Source organism: Boleophthalmus pectinirostris, unplaced genomic scaffold (genome assembly GCF_026225935.1).
Source record: "Boleophthalmus pectinirostris isolate CB_2022bp ecotype Guang Dong unplaced genomic scaffold, ASM2622593v1 HiC_scaffold_13, whole genome shotgun sequence".
In the NCBI taxonomy this organism is placed as follows: Eukaryota; Metazoa; Chordata; class Actinopteri; order Gobiiformes; family Gobiidae; genus Boleophthalmus; species Boleophthalmus pectinirostris.
The window spans coordinates 17,240,737-17,265,653 of NW_026571036.1; the positions used below are offsets into that span (position 1 = coordinate 17,240,737).

Here is a 24,917-nt window from a genome sequence, read left to right on the forward strand (position 1 = left end):
CTGTAACTAATTACATATTCAAAGTATTCTTCCCATCACTGTCCATAATTGAATATACCATCAGTCTTGCCTTGAAAATCTAGCATGACATGACTGTAAGCAGCAATCCTCCTCATGCCAACCATAGCACGCTAACAGATGGCTACAGAGATGGCACTAAGCGTCCAAGCCCCAACCCCCTTTTGTGTTTCATGCCAATAGGCTTTGTCCCTCTGATCCTTCATTGTTCCTCCATCTTGTATTATTCATAATTGTACTTTGATCATAAAAATTCTGCTATATTCATCCTTTTTGATCTGTCATGCCTTCTCCCAGAGCACATTTTTGGAGTTTCACCCCTCATGCAAACAGTCCCAGCTCTGCAAATATGACGCTTTGACAACTTACTGAAAGACTAACAATAAAGAGATTGAGTTTTCAGACTAGCTTTAGTGCATGGCTTTGATAGATAAACAAAGTACAGATGTGAAAAGATTCGCTAGCATTGCCCTACCAACAAGCTCTGTGACAGGGCGTATGACCACTTAGATCACGCACTTACATCAAATATTAGAAGCTAAGACTGGAAGTTATGGGCACTAATATTTTGTCTGTTATAGACACTGAAAAGAAAAGCTGGTATAAAGTGAAAGAAGATGCTTATATTAAAGAACTCATGCAAGATTTCATTGAAGAATTAGGTAATTGTAAACAGATTGTCACATAGAATTGTATAACATTAAGTCAATACCCAGCACTGTCTTGTACTATTACTGTGGGTTTTGTAGTTCCTGTCATGTGACCTCCAGCTGGCTAGAGCACAGTTCACTACAATTAACCCCATCAGATGAGGATAAATCTGGTTACTAGCTGTTTCTTGTGCCACTACAGTCTCAGAACACATTTCATACTCTTTTCCTCAAGTCTACACAAAGAAATAGTTTAATAATAAATCAAACGAATCATCTTTTAATTTTTAGCAATTATCTTTTGTTGTTGTCTAACCTCACCAGAACATTCAATTAAATCCAATTTGCAATGTTTCACAGACATTATTTTTCTGTTCCAGGGCTGTTGGAGGAGGGTAACGGTGGATGATTCAATGCCTTTTGATGAAGGCAATAAGCTGCTGCTCCCTGCCTCCACATGTCCATCAGAACTCTGGCCAATGCTGTTATCCAAAGCCCTGATTAAACTGGCTAACATAAAGTAAGTATATTTTATTTTTAAAGGCTCCACATTATGCTATTTTCTGATCTGTATGTTAAAATATTGTTTCCTCATCACAAACATGGAGTTGTGTTTTGTTTCATTCACGTGTGTTTAAAACACAAACCCTGAATAGTTAGACTGACTTCTTCTCTCGAGCAGAAAACACTCCACATTGTGATGTCATGTGGTAATACAGGAAGTGCTCCTTAAAACTCTATACACCTTCACTAGAATCATTTGGATGACTTCTGTCCTGGAATTTCCAAAAAGTAGCTGTTCACTTGAAAAATATCACTATATGACATTACAAGGTGGAACAAAACATTTTGAACATTAGAGATGTAAAGGATTACGTAAACATGTGTGAATGATATGTTTTTGATGAGGTAACAGAATTATATCATGGATAAAAGCTCACAAGAGTCAATTTTGCATTATATAGGACCTTTAAGTTCTAGACTCTAAAACTACCAAGATAATTTCTCTGTTCTCACATATAAGGTGCAAATGAATATAAAAATATCTCAACACACACTAGCTTATAAAAACCTTCAGAATTTTCAGTAGAACGGTAGCAACTTTGTCACTTTGAAACGCTTCCAAAATGTGATGGCCGACACATATTTCAAAAAGGTTTGGACAGAGGCCAAGACTAATTTATAATGGTTGGAGGGAAAAATGAAACTATTACATGAATGAAAACTGGGGTCTTTATTTTATTGAAATGTAATATCAGACAAGGTCATTTTGTTTTCATCTTCCGACAGTGTTTTGATACTAAGGAAAGGCTAAATACCATTTTAGAAAATAGAATGCAATTTTCAACACAAAATTATAATAGTTTCTTTAATGGCATCATGCAGCGTTACACTAGTCCTGATATAGAGCCAGTCCATTCGAAATAGGGATGCTCCGATCCGATTATGGTAATGGATATCTGCACTGATACTGAAAAAAAAATAGCTGGATCAGATATCAGCCTTTTATATCCACTATTTACTGGTTATAGTTGGCCCAGAGAGTCTCATAATGTTTTAATTTATATTTATAAAATGTTGTTCAGTAGTTACATAAGAGATAAATAACAACTGTTAAACACATTTAAATCAGTTCGGTCTTAATTTATTTTTGTATAAAGGAAATAAATGCAATTTTCAGTCTTTGCACTGACATCGGTTAATATCAGGTATCGTCAGATACTTAATGCTACAGTAACAAGATCTGTATTGGAACTGATATGAAAAAACTAGAAAGGTGCATCTCTAATTCTACATCTATTCAGGAAAGGTTCAGTTTAGTCTGATTTATGTAAAAAAAAAAATGGTATCAATACTTATTTCAAATGACTGTCTGTTTCTATACTATTTTAGTATTAATATTTGGATATCTTTTTATTGACAACCCTTATGTGAAATCACCCAATAACACCTAATAATCGATCTCTTGATATGATTTGGGAACCACTTATTTCCTAACTTTTTCCTAACATTGAAAAAAACTCTTTATTAGGACTTGCAATCTCCACAAGTACATTACACTACACAGTCTATCCCACTGAGTACGTTTGTTGACTTGCATCACCTTCGTCTGCCCTGATGTCTCCATGGCTCTTGTTGACAGACAGGAATGTACAGGTCTGTGATGGGGCAACATAATGGGCAGAAAGGTGGCTGTTCCTGCGTCCGCACAACGGGATCAGACATTAAAGTTTCATCCTGGACAGGAAACAAAGGAGCCCACCATCATAAATCATGCATTGTCTGTCTTCAAAATTCTTCACACGATGTTAACTTTGCCCAGGTGTCTGTTGAGGAGCTTTTGAATTTCTAAGCTACTTGTAGATTTCTTTACTGTTGTCCTTGGAGTGTGTTCACTACACCACTATTGATTTGGGTTCCATAACAGTAAACTGGGCAAGTTATATCCCAGACGGCCCTCTTAAAAACTTAAAACTTAAAAAAAAAAAAGCATGAAAATATGTAATATGGAACTATTTTTAAGGCTAAATGTTACACTGACTTGCTTTTGTCTTTGACATTTTCCTCATCATAGTCACTTCTAATACAACTTCTTGCCTAAAATCACATTGTGGTTTTAATACATGGCTCTGAAAAGAGTATAATTTCCTATTCATCTGTGTCAGTTGCCTAGAAACCAGATTCTCATAGAGTATAAAACTACTTGAGCACATTGTTTACAAGTACACACTGTAACCCTTCAATTTCACTTGAGAAATTATTACCAAGTATGTATTTTTTGCTATAATTACATTTGAAAATTTGCATTCATTTATTTTTATTCTGTAGTCCTCGTTCAGAGACTAGTGGAGAAGTGGGAGAATTCACCTTTATACCTGCACTCACTGGATGGGTCCCAGAAATCAGTCCAATCAAGTAAGTTTGTCATTGTGATTACACGGAAGTGCAAGATGACACGTGTTATTTTTATTTATGAATATAAATTACAACAATATAAATATTCAGTATTGCAAAAATAAAGCCACATCATAATTTAAAGGAGCACTCTGTAACTTTTCTTTTGGAGAGTGTGCCACCTGCATGTCTCCATGGAGACACTTTGCCTGGAATGTTCCACAGTATAGCACTGAACTTGTCTATCTCCATGGAGAAAAGCAGGTGAGGCCACCAGGTCAAATCTGTGGAAAGGAGACCCTGCTCACAGTTAGAATGCATGTTTTTTCCAAGATATAAGCAAAAAAGCAAGATGAGTAAGTTTTAAACCATGGTCAAACATACAGGGGGCAAGCAGGTTACGTGCCCTCCATCACAATATATACATTACCTTGTAATTTTGCTGTGGTTTAACTTTAGATTAAAGTAGTTTATTTATCATTTTTATGTTGCATTAAAACCAAATTGTGTTTCACACTACCATCACATTGAGTGCAACAGTAGATGTAGTAAAAGTCATATAGAGTCCAATCAGAGTCTGATTAAACAGCCTAACTGCTGCTGGCAGGAGGCTGTTGCACATTAGCAGCAACAGTTCTGTAGATCAACTTTGAAAAATCAAAGTGCTGCACTACAAAAAAAAAAAAAAAACTTGCTTATGATTTAGATACAGTTAGCCAGTTATTTTTAGTTTTCATTTTTCATTTTATCTAATATTAAGCCATATTTATAAATAGATAAGAGTTAACTCTTGCCATTTTCATCTGAAGTCAGTTTGCCAACATCGCAGCAAGTCTATGACAGGTAGACAATATGGTTGGATAGGCTGCACAAAGTGGGGATTCTCAGCTTGTCAGAGATGCAGCATTAATGGGGCAACAGTGTTGTGCTGGAGAGTCGGGGAGTGTAATTTTGTGTAGCTCAGCAGGTTAGGCGCTGTTATCTGGCAGCCTGGGGAATCTATCAACACATGCAGTCGCCCCACTCATGTCTATTTGGGTTTCACGTTGATTCATGTTAGACTCTCTCTCTGCTCACTTAGGCAGTCAAATAAGGATATGTTTGCAGATTAATATTTATAAAGAAACTATGAGAGGTGTTTTTAAAGAAACCTCAGCAATTATGGGTGATAGGTAGGTACAATACAGTCCAAGCAAGGGCCGTTTTGTTTCAGGGCTTTCACAGTGAGATAGTGCAATAGACTTTGAAAACTTTTGTTTTTAAGTTCTCCCAGTTCAAAATGGAGGATTTTCTATTAAATCTATCTTGTTTTAACAATATCCCAAGTGATGATGTGTAGCGCATAATAAGAAACCCACAACTGATGGATAGAGGAATATTTTGATTATTTTTATCAAGATTATATAAAAATAGAGATTTTGGGAGGCAGAAACACCCAAGAACATTGATCACACTATCTATGGGTTTCAGAATTATTAGAAATTAGGACCATTGTCTTAGAGATTAACAATTCAAAAGTGAATCAGTCTTTTGAATGTGAAAAAGTCCTTAAAATGTTGCAAAAAAAAAAAAAAGTTGCATATAACAGGAATCTGAAACCCACGAATAAAGCTTGGGCAAGATATATCACTTTGCGCAATAACAAAAACTATATAAATATAGATGTGTCTTAATAAACCCTAAATATAGTTTTACACATCTTACAGCTTTTATTTATTTAACACTAGGTAAACTGAAAATCCAAAGTATGACAATGTTATCCCAGTCTCTCTACAACATACAAATGCTGCTTTGGTGATAAGTTTTTTACATTCACTCACAGTCTCTACATATAGTATGTTTGGGTAAAAGCTGTGCCAGATATCAAACTTTAACTGCTGAACCTATCCCCTGTTTCCCACTTATAGATTTACAGGTCTGGACCAAACGTGGGATTTTCTTCGAGGCACACTGCTCACGTACAGTTACCCAGATGAGAGTGAAGAAGAGTCCAGACCTCCAACAGCAGCTTCATCTGTTCTGAAGGACTGCAGTCTGAAAGAAGCAAACAGCCAGAAGAGTGAGAAAAGTAAAGCGCTTACAAGCACACAAACCATTATGCATTAGTCTAAACATAACTTGTAATTAGGCACACTGCTTGCATGTTTAATTGGGTGAGTCAATTAAATCATGCATCTATTAGGCTGTAATCACTCCTTTTGCAAATTGTCTTTAATAATGGGGCTAAACTGTATATTTTGGAAACTTTTAAACTACATTTGTATAATGCAGACTTCTGAGTTCATGTTTTAATTTAAAATAGTAATATCAAACAAATCATTTCCTCATTTCTGTGAGTACAATACAACATTATTTCTAGCTAATGCTGTAGTAGTTTAATAAGGCTAAAAATAATCATCTGGTGTGTTCTAAGCTTTGAAAGGGAATAAATAGGATAGGATACAGATTACTTGCTTGAATTAAACCAAACACATCTTCAGTATGACATGGGACCAAGACTGTCACATTTAAATGCTCAAAAAAGTTGACATAATATAGGGCAGTTAAACACAGGGGATCTATTTGGAAATCACATAATGACTCTTAAAATGTCAGTACTGTAGTAGTAAATCTATATTTTCCTACTCTATCCATAATTCAGTTTGTGTGGAGCAAGAATGAATATTTTATTGTCAAACCTCATTCAATTTGCCCACACTTATCCTGGACATGTAAGTGACATTATAAAGATTAACCAAACACACACATTATGTCAAACTGTCATCCCTGTTTAATGGGTGCCTGATTATTCACTCATGCTTCACAAGGCACATTGAAGTGTATTGCATATACAGTGGACAATAAAAAAAAACAGCAGGGAGAGCCGTGGTGAGGTGAATTATTTGGCGTCCCCGCAGGGCAAAAGAAGCATCCCACTTATCTGATGAAGAAGTGTCCTTAAATACGGGCACAGTGTTTCCTGAGGTCACTGTTGCTATAGTTATTTCATTTACAATTTGGTTTGATGCTATTTAACTACATTGCTATTATATTAACCTATTTAATATAGGTTTGCACAGTGGTTTGCTCCTATCTACAGTTCTTGCTTGTTTACAGTAATTAAAGTGTTAGAGATTAGCATAATGTGATGACATGCACACATAATGCCTAGTGCTTTAGGGAGATGCACTGGTGATGTAGGGTTCTATGTACATACTTAGATTCCTCCTCCCATTGTTTCTACCAATGAAATCTATAAACCAAACGCATAAATCAGAGCGCAGAGCAAGGAACCACTTTTGTGTTCAATTCTTAATGTGTAGCCTTTATATTTCCCAGGCAGCGCAGCCATTTACTGTGTGCACATTCCTACAAATTGATTTTCCATGTCTCCTAGCCTATGTGCTCCATATATGACATACTATAGGGGGAGATCTCTTAGATAACCTTGATAGGGGCTTATAGCTGTAGTTATACCACTCAAAGGTGAAAGATCGACTGCCAAATTTTAAGAACGCATATATGTTATTTGTATGTATTTGTGAAGATGTAAAAAAAATAAAAATAAAAAAATTACACACCATAATTCCATTCAAAATAGATTTCATGTTTGTGTTTTTATGTTTTTTCAGGGCTCCCTGATGATTTGGTGTGTGCTGGCTTTTACCCCTTCAGTATGCACAAAATGTCATCAGAATATGGGCAAATGGTATGTGTTGTACTACTTTTACAGATATAGCCAGTAAAAACAGATTGAAATGTCCTCATACATATAGCAAAAGTGAAATTCTGTCAACTGGACAAACGTTTTTTTTGGAGTGAAGATGTTTCACTGCTCTCGGCTTCTTCTTCTGTTTTATGTATTAGGATATTTCACTAGAGACTGTGCAGTTTACAGTGCATGTGATCTGGAGGCATGTTGTGTTCTATTTGGATGGGTTTCCCCAACAGCTTTCCCATGGTTCATTATTTAAGCACTTTCAAGCTCAAACTAGAGGAGAGGGGTGTCTTTCAGTTTACTGTGTTTCATGGGTAATTTGCCATGTCATCTTGTGGTACAATACATGTGGAATTACTGACCAAACTACATCTCAAACCATGACATAATTTGAAATCAGAAAAATCATGAAATATTGTTATTGAAATATTATGACATTAACTCCAAGCACCACCTGGGCATGTTACAGGTCAGATCTGTGGAGTTGCAACCACGCACAATAAGAAATAATGTTTTAGCATAAATTAAACCATGAATCAATAAATTAAAGTTACATAAGTCTAAAGCCAAACAGTGTGAAACATTCTGGGCAAAGTCATGATATACCTAGAAAAGTTACATAGTGAACCTTTAGTTGTAAAACATACAGAATGTGTAAGCTAACTTAATGTTCTTGTTTGTCTTTGTGGCTCTGCAGGCAAAATCTTCTGCAGTGCTGCGTCAGTATGGCCTATCTTTAATGTACAGCCATATTGTGTTATTGACCAGAACTAGAGATTGTCCGCTGGAACCACCCCCAAAACCTCCCCCTGTGCCCCGCTGGAAACTGATCCGCCCTCGCAAAGAGATTGTGATTTCAGATGAACCTCAAAGTAAGTCCAAACCTACAAGTCCTGCAATAATAATCCAAAATGTGGTGAAAAACATCTGGAAATGTTAAACTAAACATTTGGCTTATGGAGGCTGAGGGGTGAATAGAACAGTACATATGTTCTGATGTAGGTGATTTGTGTAGGTGAAAGTCATAAATAAATATGAGCTGGAAGAGAGGCTAATGTTAGAGAAGTGGAAGCTGGCGCACAGAGGGCACACAGGGCTCTTGCCTAAAATGAGAAAAGCAGGAGATGGTGGGCCAGTGCAAAACTGCAAATAGCTGCTGGCTCGGGCATATCTGGCACCTGCTGATCTCACTGTAGAAATTGGGAGCCAAAGTGTACTCAGGAAGGTGTTGTATTTATTTTTCTGCAGAGTTCTCTTTGTCAAAACCAGAGCTGTTCATTGAAGTTGCCAGTCTGTTCCTGCAGTTCGGCATCAAGGGCAGCCCTCCATCGGAAATGTAACCCCCGTGCTTGTTTTGTTTGTCTTCCTCCATTCTTTTAATCTGATCTTTTCTTGGTTTCTGTCTGGTGGCCTATATGTCATGTTCTATCTGTGTGCAGTGTTCAGTGTATGTGGTGCATATAGTGCAGCATGGTAGCTGACAGTGTGTATCTCTGTGGCAGGCACAGAAGACAGGGTCAGAGCGCTCAGGGCAGGCGCTCCTATGAAACCCCTCTGGTGTCCATTGCTGAGAGCGAGGAGGCTGGGTGCAGAGAAGGCCCCGAGCCTGATGTGCCTCAACGCACCACTAACTCTCCACACAACATGGACACAGAGGTACATACAGGATATGGAGAATGGGTCTCTTCGGGACATGTGCTAATTAATGTTTTCATATCCAACGTGTTTTTATTTGTAAAATATAGTAACCCAAAGCTATGTCTGAATAATCATTTATGTAAATATTGAAATAATATAAATATATAATCTTGAAATATCTGACAGACATTATTCATTCATTAGCTCTGCTTAGGCTGCTATCATATCTGTCAGTGGCTGTTGAGTCTCACGTGGATATGTGCAGTCTAAGGCTTGTCACAGTAGTTATGTGTGTCAGTGACAACACGGCCGCCATCCCCCAGCCTCAAAGTCACTGCTGTTGTCTCTGAGCCAGGCCACTGCTGACCAGGGGCACATCTGTGCTAAACACAGAACCAGTGAGGGCACGGCTGATGAGGGGTGGGCTAGAGTACTCAGCCTGCAGACACACACGCTAACTGTGTCTGACTGAAATGAATTGGATATTTATAAATGAACACAACAGCAGTGCTAGAGATCAACCAAACCAGACAAAAGCAGAGTATGAGTGGTGTGGTCATAGTTGTGGGCATATGGGTTTCATTCACGGGGAGGTCATGTTCTGTGATGATGAAAAAAGCTTTGCAATTAGACGGTGAGCCATCAGCGTCTGTGTCTCCTGGGGCCTTCATTATTACACTTCTCCCCGAGCCTGCAGAGAAATATGCAGTTCATATTAATCGCCCTCTTGTGTAACTGTGACCAGTTATAAAGCGCTTGGGCTAGGGCAGTGTGGACACTCTAATTTGATGTGTCGTTTGATGTGTGTGTTTTGCGCATGTACGCTACACTGTGCACATGCTAGCACGAGCATATCCCGGGTCACATGGAGTAGAGGCTTTGCGTCAAGGCACAAGGCTTTTTGCTATATTTTGCACTGCCCCTGTCATTCCCATTTGGTTGAATGAACTCTTTTGCCTAGCCTCTGGGACAAAGAAGGTAGTATCACATGATGTCCTTCATACTCCCAGCTCAACTTAAGTGTGAGTAAAACCATGAGCTCAGTTTTAATCTCAGATATTCCTGGAATGTGCTAATCACTAAATCTCTCATGTCCTGCCATGTTTTTGGTGTCAGCACTGCTAAAAGTCTAGTTAGCATCCCAGTGACATACATTTACAACAGCCAATGGGGGAAAAAAATCTGCCTAAATATATACACAATCACTACTGGTTTAAAATGATCTTCTGGCTTGTTTTTGTTGGAGAAGAACTCAAAAGGCTTCCAATCACAATGCCTTCTGTCTGAGTACTTATTCAAATAAATGTGACTCACTGCAAAATCCACATTGACTCATCAGTGTCTGCTGGGAACGTACTGAAGGATTATTGCCATTTTGATGATACTTCATCATTTTACAAAGAAATGACATTAAATCTCATCTATTAAAATGCATCCGCCATGTGAGTGAGAGTTTGTTCTGGACTGAGAAGACTTAATAATGATCCATGATTAGCTACTTGTATTTTTTGATTGTGTGTCCAAATGAAATGTGAGCTGTTGAGTAATTTCTCTGGCAGACAAACTATATGCTAAACAAGCTAATAGCTCCTCATCTGTCACTTGGGATAAATTAAAGCTGTTATTCCCTGTTGGTGGTTTTAGCCGACGAGGAACTAGCCTGGTCACACGTAGCCATGGGTGCTATCTGGTGATGTTTTGGTGCTAACTGTTTGGCACCACAGCTGGTTTCAAATCACAAAGAGCCAAAGAGTTTTTGTGTTATTCAACCACAAATGATCCATACACTGTCTCTTTTCTCTCTTTAGGTCAGTGCAGAGGAGAAGAATAAGGACAATGAAGACGTCTGCAGTGGTTTGAGCTATTTTGTACCTACTTTTGTCTGTAATGAAACACCCAAACAGAGTACAAAATATCTAAACACTGGAGTAGTAGAATAAGCAGTTGCTCACTAATCCAGTTATGGCTGAAATGAAAAATGTATGTCATGGTCCATTATTGATCTCTGTGGAGTAAACTTCAATTAATACTATTAAAAACTCACCAATCAAACCACCATCTTATACACTGTGTATATGCAATTCTCCTTAAAAGCCTCTTCAGTGTATACTAGTATTACAAAAGATAAGTTGGACATTTTACTATTGAGCCTGAAGAAATTCAAGATCTGCATGCTTTAGTACTTTGTCTATCAATACTTGCACTATGCAACTTTCTGATGGCGTGTCATCCATCTGCTTGTCTTGATGGAGATTGTTGTAGAAAAATTGGAGTAGCCCAAAGAAGAGGCATGACGCTGATGTTCTAACGTAGGCTAGAACTCCAGCACCTGGAGAAATGAACTCTCAACACATTGTGATACTGTTCATTCTAGTCTAGTACAGTCCAGGTTTGGCTGTGCTTCTGGTGTAGAGAGTATGACTGATGACGCAGGCTAAGATAACAAGGACTGAGCTGGCAGTGAGAGCACTCAGTTAAACACCAAAATAATTTTTTTTAACAGAGATATTATTGCTAAATGTTGTTGTTTTGATCTACTTACTTTTTAAATATTGCTTATTTATTATTGTTTTTATCTCTCTCTGGATCACTGGGCCTCGGGGAGCACATTTCGTTCTGTCATGTGTTTCTCTCGCATGCTTGAATGACGAATAAAGAACCTTGAACCTTGAACCTTGAACCTTGAACTTTGAACCTTGCTTTATCTGGAAAGTTCCTCAGTGTAGGGATAAACATTGTATTTTGCCTTTATTAAATTACCAGTGTTTTTATTGCTCAGACCTGTATCTTGGCTTTGTGGCATAATTTTCTTATCTCCAAGAAGATATAGATAGATAAGTTTGCTGCCACATTGAGGAACATTCCAAGCAGAGCAATACAATCTCTGTGAAGACAAGCTGGTGATGGGCCCTCCACTATAAAAGTTGCTTGGTGCACCTTTAATTGACGTGATTAGAAGAATTTGCATTTCACACCTCTACTACCTGTGTTTTTGTTATTTTCCTTCATTTTTTTTGCCAAGACTATCCGAAGAAAACTGAACTGAAATTATGAATATGCTTTATTACATGCGTCCAATCGTCTGCCTTCTCTCTGCCCCCGTTTAGTTGCTTAGTAACACCTGCAGCTCAACTCAACCGGCCACCGTGGCTCAGCAGACACTGGCCCCCGCGGCTTCTGCTTTCTGATCAGCTCTTTGAGTCAAGCTCGGGGGCAGAACTTTCTCTTGGTGTGCCCGCGCGCGTGTGGTTTTGGGCATCGTCTTTGTGAATGTGTGTGGACGTGTATGGAGATGGAGAGCCTCTGCGAGTGGGAGGAAGGATGTGCGTGTGTGCGCTTAGACTGTGCCATTATGTGGGAGTTAGGCCAATTCAACTTACTGTGTTTAAGATAATGATCTCAGTCTAACATAACTTATGATGAGTCACAGAGGAAAGGCTTTCGGTTTCTTTGTAGCATATATGGACTTAAAGAGGTAATAATAATGTATGTATATAGTGCTTTTTGTCACTTAAAGACCCTTAAATGTGTCTGACTGATGGCTGTAGTTGGCTAAAAAAATTGTGGTTGACTAAAAGCATGTCTTGACAATTGAAGACTAAAAATGGGGCATGGCCAAAAATCACTAACTATTATATATCTCTATGATCTCATCATTTATCTGACTAATACTGCATTCACAAGACACAAGTGCACTGGAGTTCATGCAAAAACAACTTTTTATACAGGAAAGTACTGCGTACTGATATGAAAAAAAAAACAACTTTAAACATATGATGCACTTCAAAATTTTCAGCCAACTGACTATATATATAATAATAATTAGTCTACTAATGAGCTAACATTTTTGGTTGACTAAGACACTAGCAACTGATTAATGAAGTAAAGGACTAAAGGACTGCAGCCTTAATTGCTTCACTTCAAGATTTTTTATACTTTCTTTTTATACTAGATTTCCATTTTCATTTCATTTAAAATTTGAAACCAACCTTTTTCAATGGCTGGTATCCTGTCTTTGGTATGGAGATATGAACGACGTTTTGTTCTTTAGATTCCCATTGGAGCATAAAGTTTAGTGTGCTAACCTAATCAACAATATTCCACAATGTACCTTTAAATAGATCGTCTTACATCCGCCAAGGACCAGCCACAAACCCCTCTGGAACCATGTGCTCCTGTCAAACCTGTCCTGACTGAGACCTGGGTGGAACTAGAAGACTTCCCATCATGTTTTCAGTAAGAAGTACCTTCACACCTGACAGCTTGGCAGATTTTTCTTATATTAGATTCTCTTTTTAATGTCAGTTGTCTCTTTTTTGTTTACAGAAATATGATCGTGTTTCATAAACCACAAAACTACCCACACCAATTCTACAAATGTCACTTTCTGGTACATAACAATTTGACAAACAATGATGTTCTTGTATTATTTTTGAAAGGTATCTTAATACAATTTTTTTTTTTTCAGTCCTCTGTGATGCCCAAATTGTTTTCCCAGTCTGCAGCTTGTGCATTAGCTGACTCTGAGGTATACACTTCAATATGTAACTTATATTTGTGATAAATGGAACAAAGGACAAAAAAATTAATAAATAAATAAAGCCCAATCACCCAATCAGGAGAGACTGCTGGAACTTTGGCACTGTTCCTATTTGAAAATCTTATTTGTATAACTTGGTCTTACAAACAGCTCTAGAGTTTTTAACTACACCTTGATTAGCTCTAATAAATCATGAACAAAGACTTAATTCCTTATGAGCGAAGACCAAATTCTGCTTTTTTCTGATCTATGTTATAATCACAAATGTACCTGGAGTTGTGTTTTGTTTCATTTACACATGTTTAACAAACAAATTCTGCATATTTAGTCTGAGGTCACTCAATCCTATCTTGTGATTCTTCGCTAGAATCATTTGGATAATTTCAGAATTTACAATCTCTGCTGAACAAAAGGTAAAGGATAACAGAGCATTTTAAGCTTTGGAGATGATAGACTAATGATAAAGTTTTAACATGTGTGAATGAAACAGAACATAACTCCAGGCATGTTTTTGATGATACAACAAAATTCTAACATGGCTTAAAGCTCACAAGAGTCAATTAAATGTGATATAGAACCTTTAACAATGATTCAAACTTAGTAACTACTTTAAAGGTTAACATTAGGAGTCAGAGCTTGTATATCAACTAAATACTTAGTAAATCTAAATCATATTTGTTCATTGTAAATTAAGTATATGTTAATGCTCCTTGTAGATCTCAACATAGTGACTTTGGATATATTTAAACTATTTTTATCATAATCCTGTCTCTGGCCCTTTCCACTATTGTTGAACTTCAGATAGCTTGCCACATATTATATCTTTCTATTCATGCCTACTTTAAATGTTCCTCTAGCTTCTTTTTGAGCTCTCCTATCAGCAGATCCATCACCCCAGCCTCCCCCTGGCTCTGTTCTTTCTCTGCTGCACTTGTCCATAGTCTGCTCTCACACTGATAACTGAGGACACTGTGCTGTTTGTCTGTTCCCTCGCAGTGTGTGGAGGTGAGGGGCATTCACTACCTGTGTGTGGATAGTCTGCAAGCCTCTCAGATCTTCATCAGCCTCTCTGCTCTCCTCATCTGGTCTGACTCAGTGCAGGGCAGTAAGTTTACCTAATGCATAAAAAAACATAGTAACACTGAACAGAAACAACACAACTTTAATAACATTAATACATATAACACACAAGTGCTTTGTGTTGTATTTTTCTATGAAAAGCGCTCTATAAATAAAGTTTGATTTGTTTTGGTTTGACATTTTTATGTTATATGTATAAATTTAATCAATAATCCTGTTTATTCAGATCACAATATATTCATAATAAAAAATTGTGACAACTTTAAAATCAAAGTTGACCCTTTTTAATGAAATCTATAATACAAAAATACACCTAAATATAAAGCACTTTTAATGTGACTGTTTTGAGCCCGTTTCAGGAGGAATGATGAAAGTGAATAAGGGATTCATGTTTGGTTGTCGTCACGGTTTTGAATACAGTACTTATTTAATAATAGTAAAAAAATAATATCATGGCGCTAATTCTAAGTAAATGTTACACTTTACATTGATATCCATATATTTCTAATCTAATGGCAGAACCATACTACGATAGTCTTTTTGTTGTAAACGATCTTCTAGGGAAAGGAGTACAGTTCAGTTCTGCAGTACTAATGGTCCAGCCATATTCATGGAAGAATCTGCAGAGTCAGCTCCCCCTTCTCACTATCAAGACTTCCTGCACCAAAGCAGCCAAGCTTCACTTGCCCCCAGGGTGAGACAAAATATCATTTACTCTTTCAACACAGACTTTGTTTGATGTATGACAAATAGAGTTTTTCTATTTATGTCTTTTTTAATAGTTAATTAATGGTGAATAAGCCAATAAAAGTCAAACTAAAAATAACACAGTGTTGGTGGTGATATAGTGATTCTGATCTAGTATGTAGCACATGTATCCCTGCTGATTTTCTTTCATCCATTTTCCCTTTGTTCCTAATTGACCCTGTCAGAACAGCGGATCCATTTTGCATACAGTTGTGAGTAGTCAGGATCCATGCCTACCTCAAATGCCCTGTCCTAGTCTCTATTAATGGCTGCTACTTGGCCTAGAAGAAGAGGACCTACATTCAGGGGTCAGGTGGAGGTATGCAGTGGTGCAATTACCACAGAGGCATAATCACACACTAAAGTGCTCAACTTACAACACCTGTGCGCCCCCCATCAGATACTCCCACTGTGTCAACCTGACCTACCCCAGTTTAGCAACTCAGAGTTATTTAAAGCGCTCACCACTGCCCCTGGTAATCAATTTGTTTTCATTTTACTTGGAGCTTACATTTTGGGTCTTGAGAGAGAAGCCTTTTTCTGCCTTTTTTGTAAGCCATTCTTTTTGCCTATTACCAGCCCAGCTCCTCTCACTGTTCATCCATCCAGGCTGTGATGGCTAAATTATGTAAAGCTAATGGAGCCAAGAGAAGTGAAGTCCAGCTCTCTCAAGCCTGACCAGCCCCTTGTGAACTCACTCTGACACTAGCAGAAAGCATTCAGAAATTGTCCCTTTAAAGAAAGTTTATATCTTATATCTTCAATAAAAATGGGTTTCATATTTTGCCCAGCCAAGCAGATCCCCGAATCAGTTTACTCTTTTGATCTTGAAAAGTGTTTGACAAAAGAACAGATGTCTTTAGGTATACTTTACACTGTTAGTTTGAAAACTCTTATTGATTTTTTTATTCTTTTACAGGAGACATGTACTACGTATTTACACATCATCAGCTCTGGGTTACAGCATCCGGCTTTTCAGTGAGACACCTTTTTCAGTTGGGGATGAAGATACCATACTGCCACAAATTACCAAGGTGCTTCATTCAACCCTCTAACATTAACATATAGTACAGTTGACTACCTGCTTGGCCTATTAGTATCCTAAATATAAAGAGTGGTGAACCTGGTCTTGGAGTTTTTCAGACTTTTGTCAGTGAACATTAATTTTTTAATGTCCAGTGTTATTCACAACAACAATTATCTCACATGACAGTATAGTAATTGATAAACAGTGCAAAAATCAAAACAATGAAACAGACAAAAAGATTAATGTCCATCTGTCAACAGAGATAATAGAAAATTGCCATCCTCTTCTTTGGACAAAGTCTTTGTTCATAATATTAAGGATGGCAATAGTGAAAAGGCTGTGTGTTTTTGTTAACACACAAATTGAAACACAAATCCAACAAGACAAAATACAAGATTAGACATGAATCCTCATAAATTATATATTTTTTAAATAAGTATTTTCAGTTAAAACATTGCTACATGCAAAAGTATTTAATAGGATAATTTATCTCAAATGTAATTTAGCCTATACTGTTCACAGATAGGTGGCAAAAAAAAATCATGGACTAATTCTGTGTGGAGACCAGAACTCTTGACATTTTGACCGCAACCATATGGCTTAGGTAAAACTGACTCTCCTTTGTGCCATCCTCTAAACAGAGCAGTCTTCACTTCACCACGCTGGCATCATCCATCCTGACGGCCTTGTCCAAGGTGGTGGCATCCTTCTGTGATGTAGATGAGTGTCCAACTGCCAGGAGAGCCCTGCTCAAGACCTACTACCCCCAAAACTTCACCAACACAATGAAGAATTGGAAACTCTGCACGGTAAACTCTCCTGTGCAGTAGTCACAAACCACTCACAACAAATGAATACATGTAAGTCTAAATTTAAGCTTATTTCTTTGTCCTTTAGGTCTTTAACTTGGCGGTTTATAATATGTTTTCCGAAGCTCTTGGGAGGAAGTTAACTGCTGATGAACAGTTTGCACTTCATGCTCTCACTATGGACCCAGCTCTTGTGGTCAATAAACCACCATCAAACAGTAAGAATTTAACATTTTAAAATGATTAGTTAACACAACTGTTAACTAGGTTTTCTTCTGTAGTGGGTCATATTTCAACAGACTTGAAAAACTGGATAAACAGAGAACCAACAGAAGAAGAGGAAAAAGCAGCTGCAGTTATTCAGGCTGGATTCAGGGGGCACTTAAGCAGAAAGATTTTTAAAGCAGCTGAACCAGGTACATTTTAATTCTAAAACAAGACACGAAAAAAAAAAAGTTCTAAAGCCTTTATGATCACTATGAATGACAAAACATATTATCATTATTATTATCATAAGAACATTCCACTCTTCTCGTACCCATACTCGTCTTCTCTGTCACTCACTGCGTTCATGATTATTTTTGAATATAGCAGCAGCGTCTCCAGTGGAACACCTGCTTCTGACTCTTGCTTCAGCCAGTGGCATGTATCAAGCCCTGAGCACGGGCACAAATATGTATTGATGGGACTGCCACTCTAACTAATCCAGGCTGACAGATGAGAGCTGGTCACAGAGGGGAAACACACAGATATTCACACATTAGCTCTGCATCAACACACATTTTCTCTCTCTGACTGCAAGAGCAAGATGGAGGAATTTCAACATAGAGATTTTACTTGAAGAAATGTATAGTCTATTCCAGCATGGTTTTCTATCCAGTGGTAGTACCTCATATTGTTACACAGTTATGTAGAATCTAATCACAATCACTGTGAATTGTTATTTAAATAAAATTGCAAAAGGTGCAGACAATCCATTGGATATTGAATGTTTTGTAAACATCAGAATATTTTGTTTTTGTGGAAAATTTAACTAACCCTGGAATTTGGACCTCTACAAACTACTGTTTCAAACTTGATTTTGATACTAAGGAATGTCAATTCCTATACCACAATAAAAAACACACTTCATTTAGAACATTTTTAACATTAAGTCACAGTACTTTCTTTTATATTACCATTTTCACGGTCATCCAGGTCCATAGTGGTCCTTGAGGGTTTACTAGTCTATGTGGTCTTATATTTCTTCTTATAGTTCAGTTACTACTCAAGATCATTCTAAAGATATTCAGGAAAGGCTCATTTGTGTCCTGTGAATGTGACTTTTTTAGTATAGAAAGTGCATTTGCTCAAGTCTATTTTGATACTAGTTTTAGTATCAGTTTGTATCTGATTTTCAATACTTTTGAGAACCCTACTGCAAACATGTATTAAGTTAACAGTTCATATTCACTTTCCTTTAAAATGATATAGGTTATGTTTTTAAAATGAGCACTGTGAACTGAATTATCAGACATTATCTTACAATATTTCATGTTCTATGTGAATGCACTGAACATAAACAGAGTGTCAAAATGTGAACTGCATGCACATATGGCAGTGCATACAGCCTTATTATTAATTCAGCATCCACATAATACAGAGCTGTGCTACTGCATGTGTGAATGCTTGTTCTTTTTCTTGGTTTGAAAATATTGGACAATAGAAAGCATGGACTGGCAAAGCTGACAAAAAGATTGCATTGGAGATGAGTAGATTGTCAGTGTGTCCTCTGCTGGGGCTGTTTGAGATGATAGGAGGTCTTCATCTCTCAAAAGCCTCAGCCCATATAATGGCAGTGGCAATTGAGAAAAGTAGCCATTTAGAAAATCGCACTAAGCGCTCCAGTCAGAGAAGTAAACGTCTATCATTGCCTTATTTCCGCAATGGCTTTCTCCAGATGCACACATCTGAACATTTGAGTCATCCACCATCGCCTGTCCGCTTCCTTGAGGCGATTTATTCTAGCCCTAGGTGAGGGTGAAATTGGGGCTATACAAGATTATAACCTACACTATAAAAATAATATCTATTTTACTGTAATTATGGTGTTATATTTAGATAATTGAACAATGGAAAAGATCAGTCATTTGTAAATTATAAATAGGCACTGTTTAAACTAAACTAATCTAAACTAACCATGATAAAGTGTTGCATTAAAAGCAGATTAAATGACGACATATGCTCTATGTAGCCAAAATAATTCATTTTTGTGATATAATTGCATGTAATGCAAAGAATTACCTGTATTGCTATCTTAAATTTGTGTTAAATAACATTTATTTGCAATAAATTATGTAGCTTAAAAACTGTGGCAAATTTAGAAGCAAAAATTAGGTAATTTCAATTAAATCTGTCACATAAACTTTACTTGGGCGACAGTACTCACTTGGTAGAGCATTTGTCCATTGTTCTGAAGGTTGGCAGTTTGAATCCCACTCTCAACATAAAACATCATTGGATGAGCGGTCAGAGCCACTGACCTACAGGTTGAAGGTGTAGTTCCAGCTCCCACAGATGAATACTGTCGTTGTGTCCTTGGGCATGACATTTAACCCACCATGCCTGCGTACACTGGTGTATGAATGTGTGTGAGAATGGGTGAGTGCCTCCTTGATGCTTGATGCTTTGAGTGTCTTAAAAAGCACTATATAAAATGTGACAATTTACCATTTACCATACTTCAGAATTCAGAAAGTTTGGTTTGATAAAGCTGTCATATACTAGAGGAATAGTCACCTATTAGATAATGTGACTGTTGCTTGGATAATATGAATAACATCTTACAGTTCCTACTGAACTTTAAGCTCTTATAATGTTGTTATCTCATTAAAAACAGCTAGAGTTGTGTTTTGTTTCATTCACACATGTTTGAGTAATCCTTTGCTATTAGTCTGTCTACATTGCCAAAGCTCAGAATCTTCCACCTTGTGATATCATGTAGTGGTAGTTTTCAAGTTAACAGCTACCTTTTACTTTTATTTCAGTAGAGATTGCCAATTCCAGGGCTGAAAGCATCCAAATGATTCAAGTGAAGGTTTGAGAGAAGAACACAGCCTAAATATGCAGGGTTCAAATGTTAAACATGTGTGAATGAAAGAAAACACAAGTCTAAGAATGTTTGTGATGAGGAAACAACATTATAACATGGATCAGAAACCAGTGTAATATGGGCCATTTAAATTATAGTGTTTCTTCTGACAATAATGAAAACTCAAAAATTTGACATTGTGACATCCCTCGCCATGGGCTCAGTACACCACAATAGAATATTTTGTAGAATGAGGCTCCACCATACACTGTCTTTCCTAATAGCCACTCTTGTTTCCCTTCTTACTGTCAGGCTCACCGGAGAATGCTCGAGCAGCTCAGATCCTGTCCGACATGTGGCCAAAGGTAGCATCTGATGCAGAGAAACATGCTGCTCATCTGCTGAGGTAAACATGTCAAAACACCATTCTCTTCCATTCTCTACATGGATAACACTTTATTTTTAGGTCCACTTATTTTGTCTTAAAACCAGTTGCTAATTTCCGTACACGTCCTGTAAGTGGTTGATCTGATGTTGATTAGTATGTATTTGGCTTTTATATACTCTCTGCGCAGCAGAACACTAGATAGCTCACTGTGTCACTTTTATTAAAACTCAGAAAACATAAAACAACATTAAAATTCAAATAAATGAAAATAAAGACTACCCAATTATTTTTAAACATATAATATATAAATTTGTGACGTTGTTTTTTATTATGCCTCAAAATCACAAACATCTTCTTTTCTAAACACAGAAGTGTCCTCCGGTGAAGTATTAATTGGACCCACAATCCATTGTCCGCTGCTTTATCTTAAATTATTGTTATAAAAAAATAAAATAAAATAAATAAGCGTGACTCAGCCTCATAGAGATAAAACTGGACAGGAAGTAGTGACGCTAACAGTGAGGTTGCCGGGTACTATTGTGCACAAAGCCTATTTATGTCTTATTCTGCATATCCTCATTCTGCTGCTAATTAGACAATTATTAACTTTTCATTTAACAATCTCCTTATGATTTTTGTTCATGGATTATTCTCCTAATAGGCTTTTGGTAAGGGCTAGTACCACAATAAATGACTTTTTTCGCCACTTATTTATTTTCTAAGTTTATTAATAGGAAAGTGTTAATTGTGTAATTTGTTACTAGCAGCGGAATATGGTTATGCTGAATAAGAATACGTTATGTTAATCAACATCAAATTAACCACATGCAAAAATAGCAGCTAGTTATATATTAATAAGTGTACCCTAACATAAAGTGTTGCCTGTACATGTCCGTTGTGCCAGTTGACAAGTTGATATCAGTGGCCATGCTGACATACACATCAGAATCTGATTTCTGGAGCTTAAAGATGATTTAAATGAAATGCAAACTGCAAACGCTGTGATGTGATGTGAGTAACCAGAGGGACCATGATTAGTAAGAAATCTGTAGACTTTGCTGTTTACATTTCATTTTATTAATCTTAAAACTCCAAAAATCTGTAGATAATCTGATTTTGAGTGTACATTCAACCACAGCCATTGTTGTACCACAAGAATCTGCTCCTTGCCTGTCTTGGTGCTGACAGCCTGTGGTGTCGAGGCAGGGGGGGCTTTTTCCACAGTGTGTTCCATCCTCTCCCTGTGGTACCATCTGCTGTTTGTGCTGCCCCTGTCCAATGGGTTAGTGCTGTTTGTCGTATGACCTGCTGCTGCCCAGAGAAATATTCTGTGTGTATGTGCAGGCATTCAAAACTACACATACCTTTGCACTGTGTTTGGAGCCACACTTGTTGAAACTTAAGTGGCTTATCCGTGGTGAAACTTTAAAGGTCCTGTGTTACACAAAATTGACTCTTGTGAGCATTAAGCCATTTTATTTTGTTGTTACCTCATCACAAACATGTCTAAAGTTGTGTTTTGTTTCTTTCACACATATTTGAGTAACCCTGCATTATTTACCTGCAATTATCCAAATTATTCTAGTTTAAATTTAAAATCACAATGGTGCACTTCCTGTATTACCACATAACATCACAAGGCAGAACAGAGTGTTAGAAAATTTGCCTAAATAAGCAGGATTTGTGTATTAAACATGTGTGAATGAATAGAACACAACTCCGGGTATGTTTTTGATGTTTTGAAGAAACAACAGTATAACATTGATCAGAAATTAGCGTAATATGGGCCCTTTAACTTCACAAACTGTATGGTTTATACAATTTGCAAAACACAAGTATTCTTCTAATCAACAGTCCTGACCAAAAGTCTACATAAAATGTGACCCCACTGTTGTTTTGATTTTAAGGTACATCATTGAGAATTGTGGAAGAGATGCAGATCTATATCCCTGTCAAAAGGACGACTGGGCTAATATATCTTATGCTGATTATTCTACTCAAATCCAAGACACCAGCATATCCTGGTTTATAGTCTTCAGGTAAATGTGCATTTTAACCATAAAATATACAATGTGATCCTTAACTAAAGACATATTTTTGTCCACAGAGAGGTGTTCTTTGTGACCAATGAAATACTTCTGCTGCCAAAAGTCACCTCACAGCTTTCTCCCTGTGTGCTGCATGTCATAAATAATGACACTGGAGAGGAGCTGAGAACTGTTTTTAACAAAATTGTTCCTCATGTTTATCAACCCAATCAGGTCTGGTATTACAATGACTTACATTCCTCAACATGATCATAAACTTCACATCTGTATCTTTTTGGATGTCTTGACAAACACTATTTAAATCCAGTTTAATAATAATAAATATATCTGTTACAGCTTGGTTATACCTTTTTAGCAGAGGCTGTTTCTGAATCATCTAAAACTACTACTACAACTAACCCCCTCACTTGGAGAATGCGCCTCATCGGTTCTAATGAGTTCCTTCCAAAGCCAGCCAATGAGAAATCTGTGAATAAATTTGTACCAAAGGAATTCAAAGATTATTACATTCCAAACAAACATAATATTATATGTCGGTAAGAAAACTAACAATATTTAGATCTAATTTGCTGTGCTGTTTCCTTGTGGTACTGAAAACTGCCGTGTCTTCACAGCCATATAGTGGAAGTTACTGCAGATGTGTTGAGTACTATTCAGTTTGAAACTTCCAAGTCCGATGTTATGATTCGTGTCTTGATCCTTGACCATGGAAAAGAGGTCACCAGGCGCACAGGGATGGGGCATATCATGATTCCTGTGTTCTTCTTTTTAGCCAATGTTGGTAAGCGTTTATGTCCTATTATGTCCTATTATTATATAGAGTACCAGTAACTACACATCACCACATTGTCATCATGAATCTCAGACTTTTCAGCTATCCCCCTGTCTCTGCCCACTGCTCTGTGCTTGTACAGATTCATACATGTAGTGTTAAAAAATGTTACATAGCCATTTTTCAACAATAGAAATGTTATTAAAAATCTTGCTACAGTAAAATGCCCTTGTGAAGCAGTGAGGCCTAGCAGTTCTGCTGTTTTGAGCTGGAAATCAATGGATCTTTTTTATTATTAAGCCGTTTTAGATCAATATTGCGACTTACGGTGGACAAAATGTAAAATAATGATGTATGTAGTTTAGTTTGAAATACAAAATACCACCACTAAACCTTAAATGTCCTCTTTAGGCAGTCCCTCTTTTCTAAAACTCTTTCTTTATGATTGTTTCAGATGAGAAGAACCAGGACAAACCAAGCAGCCCCAAACAAAGGCACCAAGTGGACAATGCTCAGCCTCCCACAGAGACCACGGTATCACTGACAACTGCCTGTGTGCCATCCATTGCCGCTCACACACTCGCACTCTCTCACTCTACTCGCCGCAGCTCACCCACTTGTTTGCTGTTCCTGTTTGCCTTTCATTTTTCCACTTTTCGCCTTTTTGCAGCGTGCACGTCCTCAGACACATGTGAAAGTTGCACACGCCCACGCACAATGAAAGACAGAAGAGAAGTGTAGAGGGATTTTTTTTTAGATTTTAGATTGTCTACTTATCAGAGCTTGTCAGGAAACTATGATTTGAATACGATTGATGAGTCACCGTGATTTGCAGAGCCCCTGTGGTGTGGAATGATAATATCTGTTTTTTACACACACAACAGCGCAGAACAGACTGTGCTATGGAAAACGAGGTTGGCCTTTTTGTAAGTGATCACTGAACATTATGCCCGCCTGTGTAGCCAATCATTTTAATAACATCTTATCATACGCCTTGTGAATGAAGTAAATAATTTATGAAAGCAAATATTATTACAAATAGTATGGTGGTTTGACAATGAACCTTCAGAGGTTGTGGCTCCTAATACAGACAACACTAAATACAGTACATATCTTTTTTGGTAGCCTTCATCGTTCCTTGGGGAGGCTAACTGGAGGCACTTTTCTGTCTGAAGCCCTGCTATTCAAGTTGGACCTTAAAGGGCCTATGTTACACTATTTTCTGATCTATGTTATAATGTTGTTTCCTCAACAAACATACCTGGAGTTGTGTTTTGTCTTATTTAACACACACACACCCTGCATTTTTAGGCAGAGTTCTTATCTCATGCAAAAAAATCATGACATCCACCTTGTGATGTCATGTGGTAATACAGGCAGTGTTGGAAAGGTGACTTTTAAAATGTATTCCCCTACAGATTACAGATTATATACCCCAAAATGTAGTCTGTAACGGAATCCATTAAGTTACTTAAGGTGAGTAACGTATTCTGAATACTTTGGAGTACTTGATTTGCTGTAGAGTAGCAAAGACTAGG

The 24,917-nt window shown here is 37.3% G+C and overlaps 1 protein-coding gene across 1 annotated transcript in view; it reads left to right on the plus strand.

The window, feature by feature from the left end:
- The window catches only part of adgb (androglobin), a 36,515-nt gene that overhangs the window by 2,437 nt on the left and 9,161 nt on the right, over positions 1-24,917 (plus strand). The window contains exons 6-28 of the mRNA XM_055149806.1: positions 1,049-1,188; positions 3,498-3,584; positions 5,471-5,631; positions 7,175-7,251; positions 7,958-8,132; positions 8,509-8,596; positions 8,763-8,916; positions 10,707-10,752; positions 13,020-13,134; positions 13,225-13,288; positions 13,367-13,426; positions 14,435-14,543; positions 15,080-15,212; positions 16,185-16,299; positions 16,934-17,101; positions 17,190-17,319; positions 17,383-17,517; positions 20,484-20,577; positions 22,467-22,598; positions 22,667-22,820; positions 22,944-23,143; positions 23,222-23,388; positions 23,834-23,913. Of these exons, the coding sequence (XP_055005781.1) occupies positions 1,049-1,188; positions 3,498-3,584; positions 5,471-5,631; positions 7,175-7,251; positions 7,958-8,132; positions 8,509-8,596; positions 8,763-8,916; positions 10,707-10,752; positions 13,020-13,134; positions 13,225-13,288; positions 13,367-13,426; positions 14,435-14,543; positions 15,080-15,212; positions 16,185-16,299; positions 16,934-17,101; positions 17,190-17,319; positions 17,383-17,517; positions 20,484-20,577; positions 22,467-22,598; positions 22,667-22,820; positions 22,944-23,143; positions 23,222-23,388; positions 23,834-23,913 (2,784 nt within the window). The remainder of the gene's footprint in view (positions 1-1,048; positions 1,189-3,497; positions 3,585-5,470; positions 5,632-7,174; positions 7,252-7,957; positions 8,133-8,508; positions 8,597-8,762; positions 8,917-10,706; positions 10,753-13,019; positions 13,135-13,224; positions 13,289-13,366; positions 13,427-14,434; positions 14,544-15,079; positions 15,213-16,184; positions 16,300-16,933; positions 17,102-17,189; positions 17,320-17,382; positions 17,518-20,483; positions 20,578-22,466; positions 22,599-22,666; positions 22,821-22,943; positions 23,144-23,221; positions 23,389-23,833; positions 23,914-24,917) is intronic.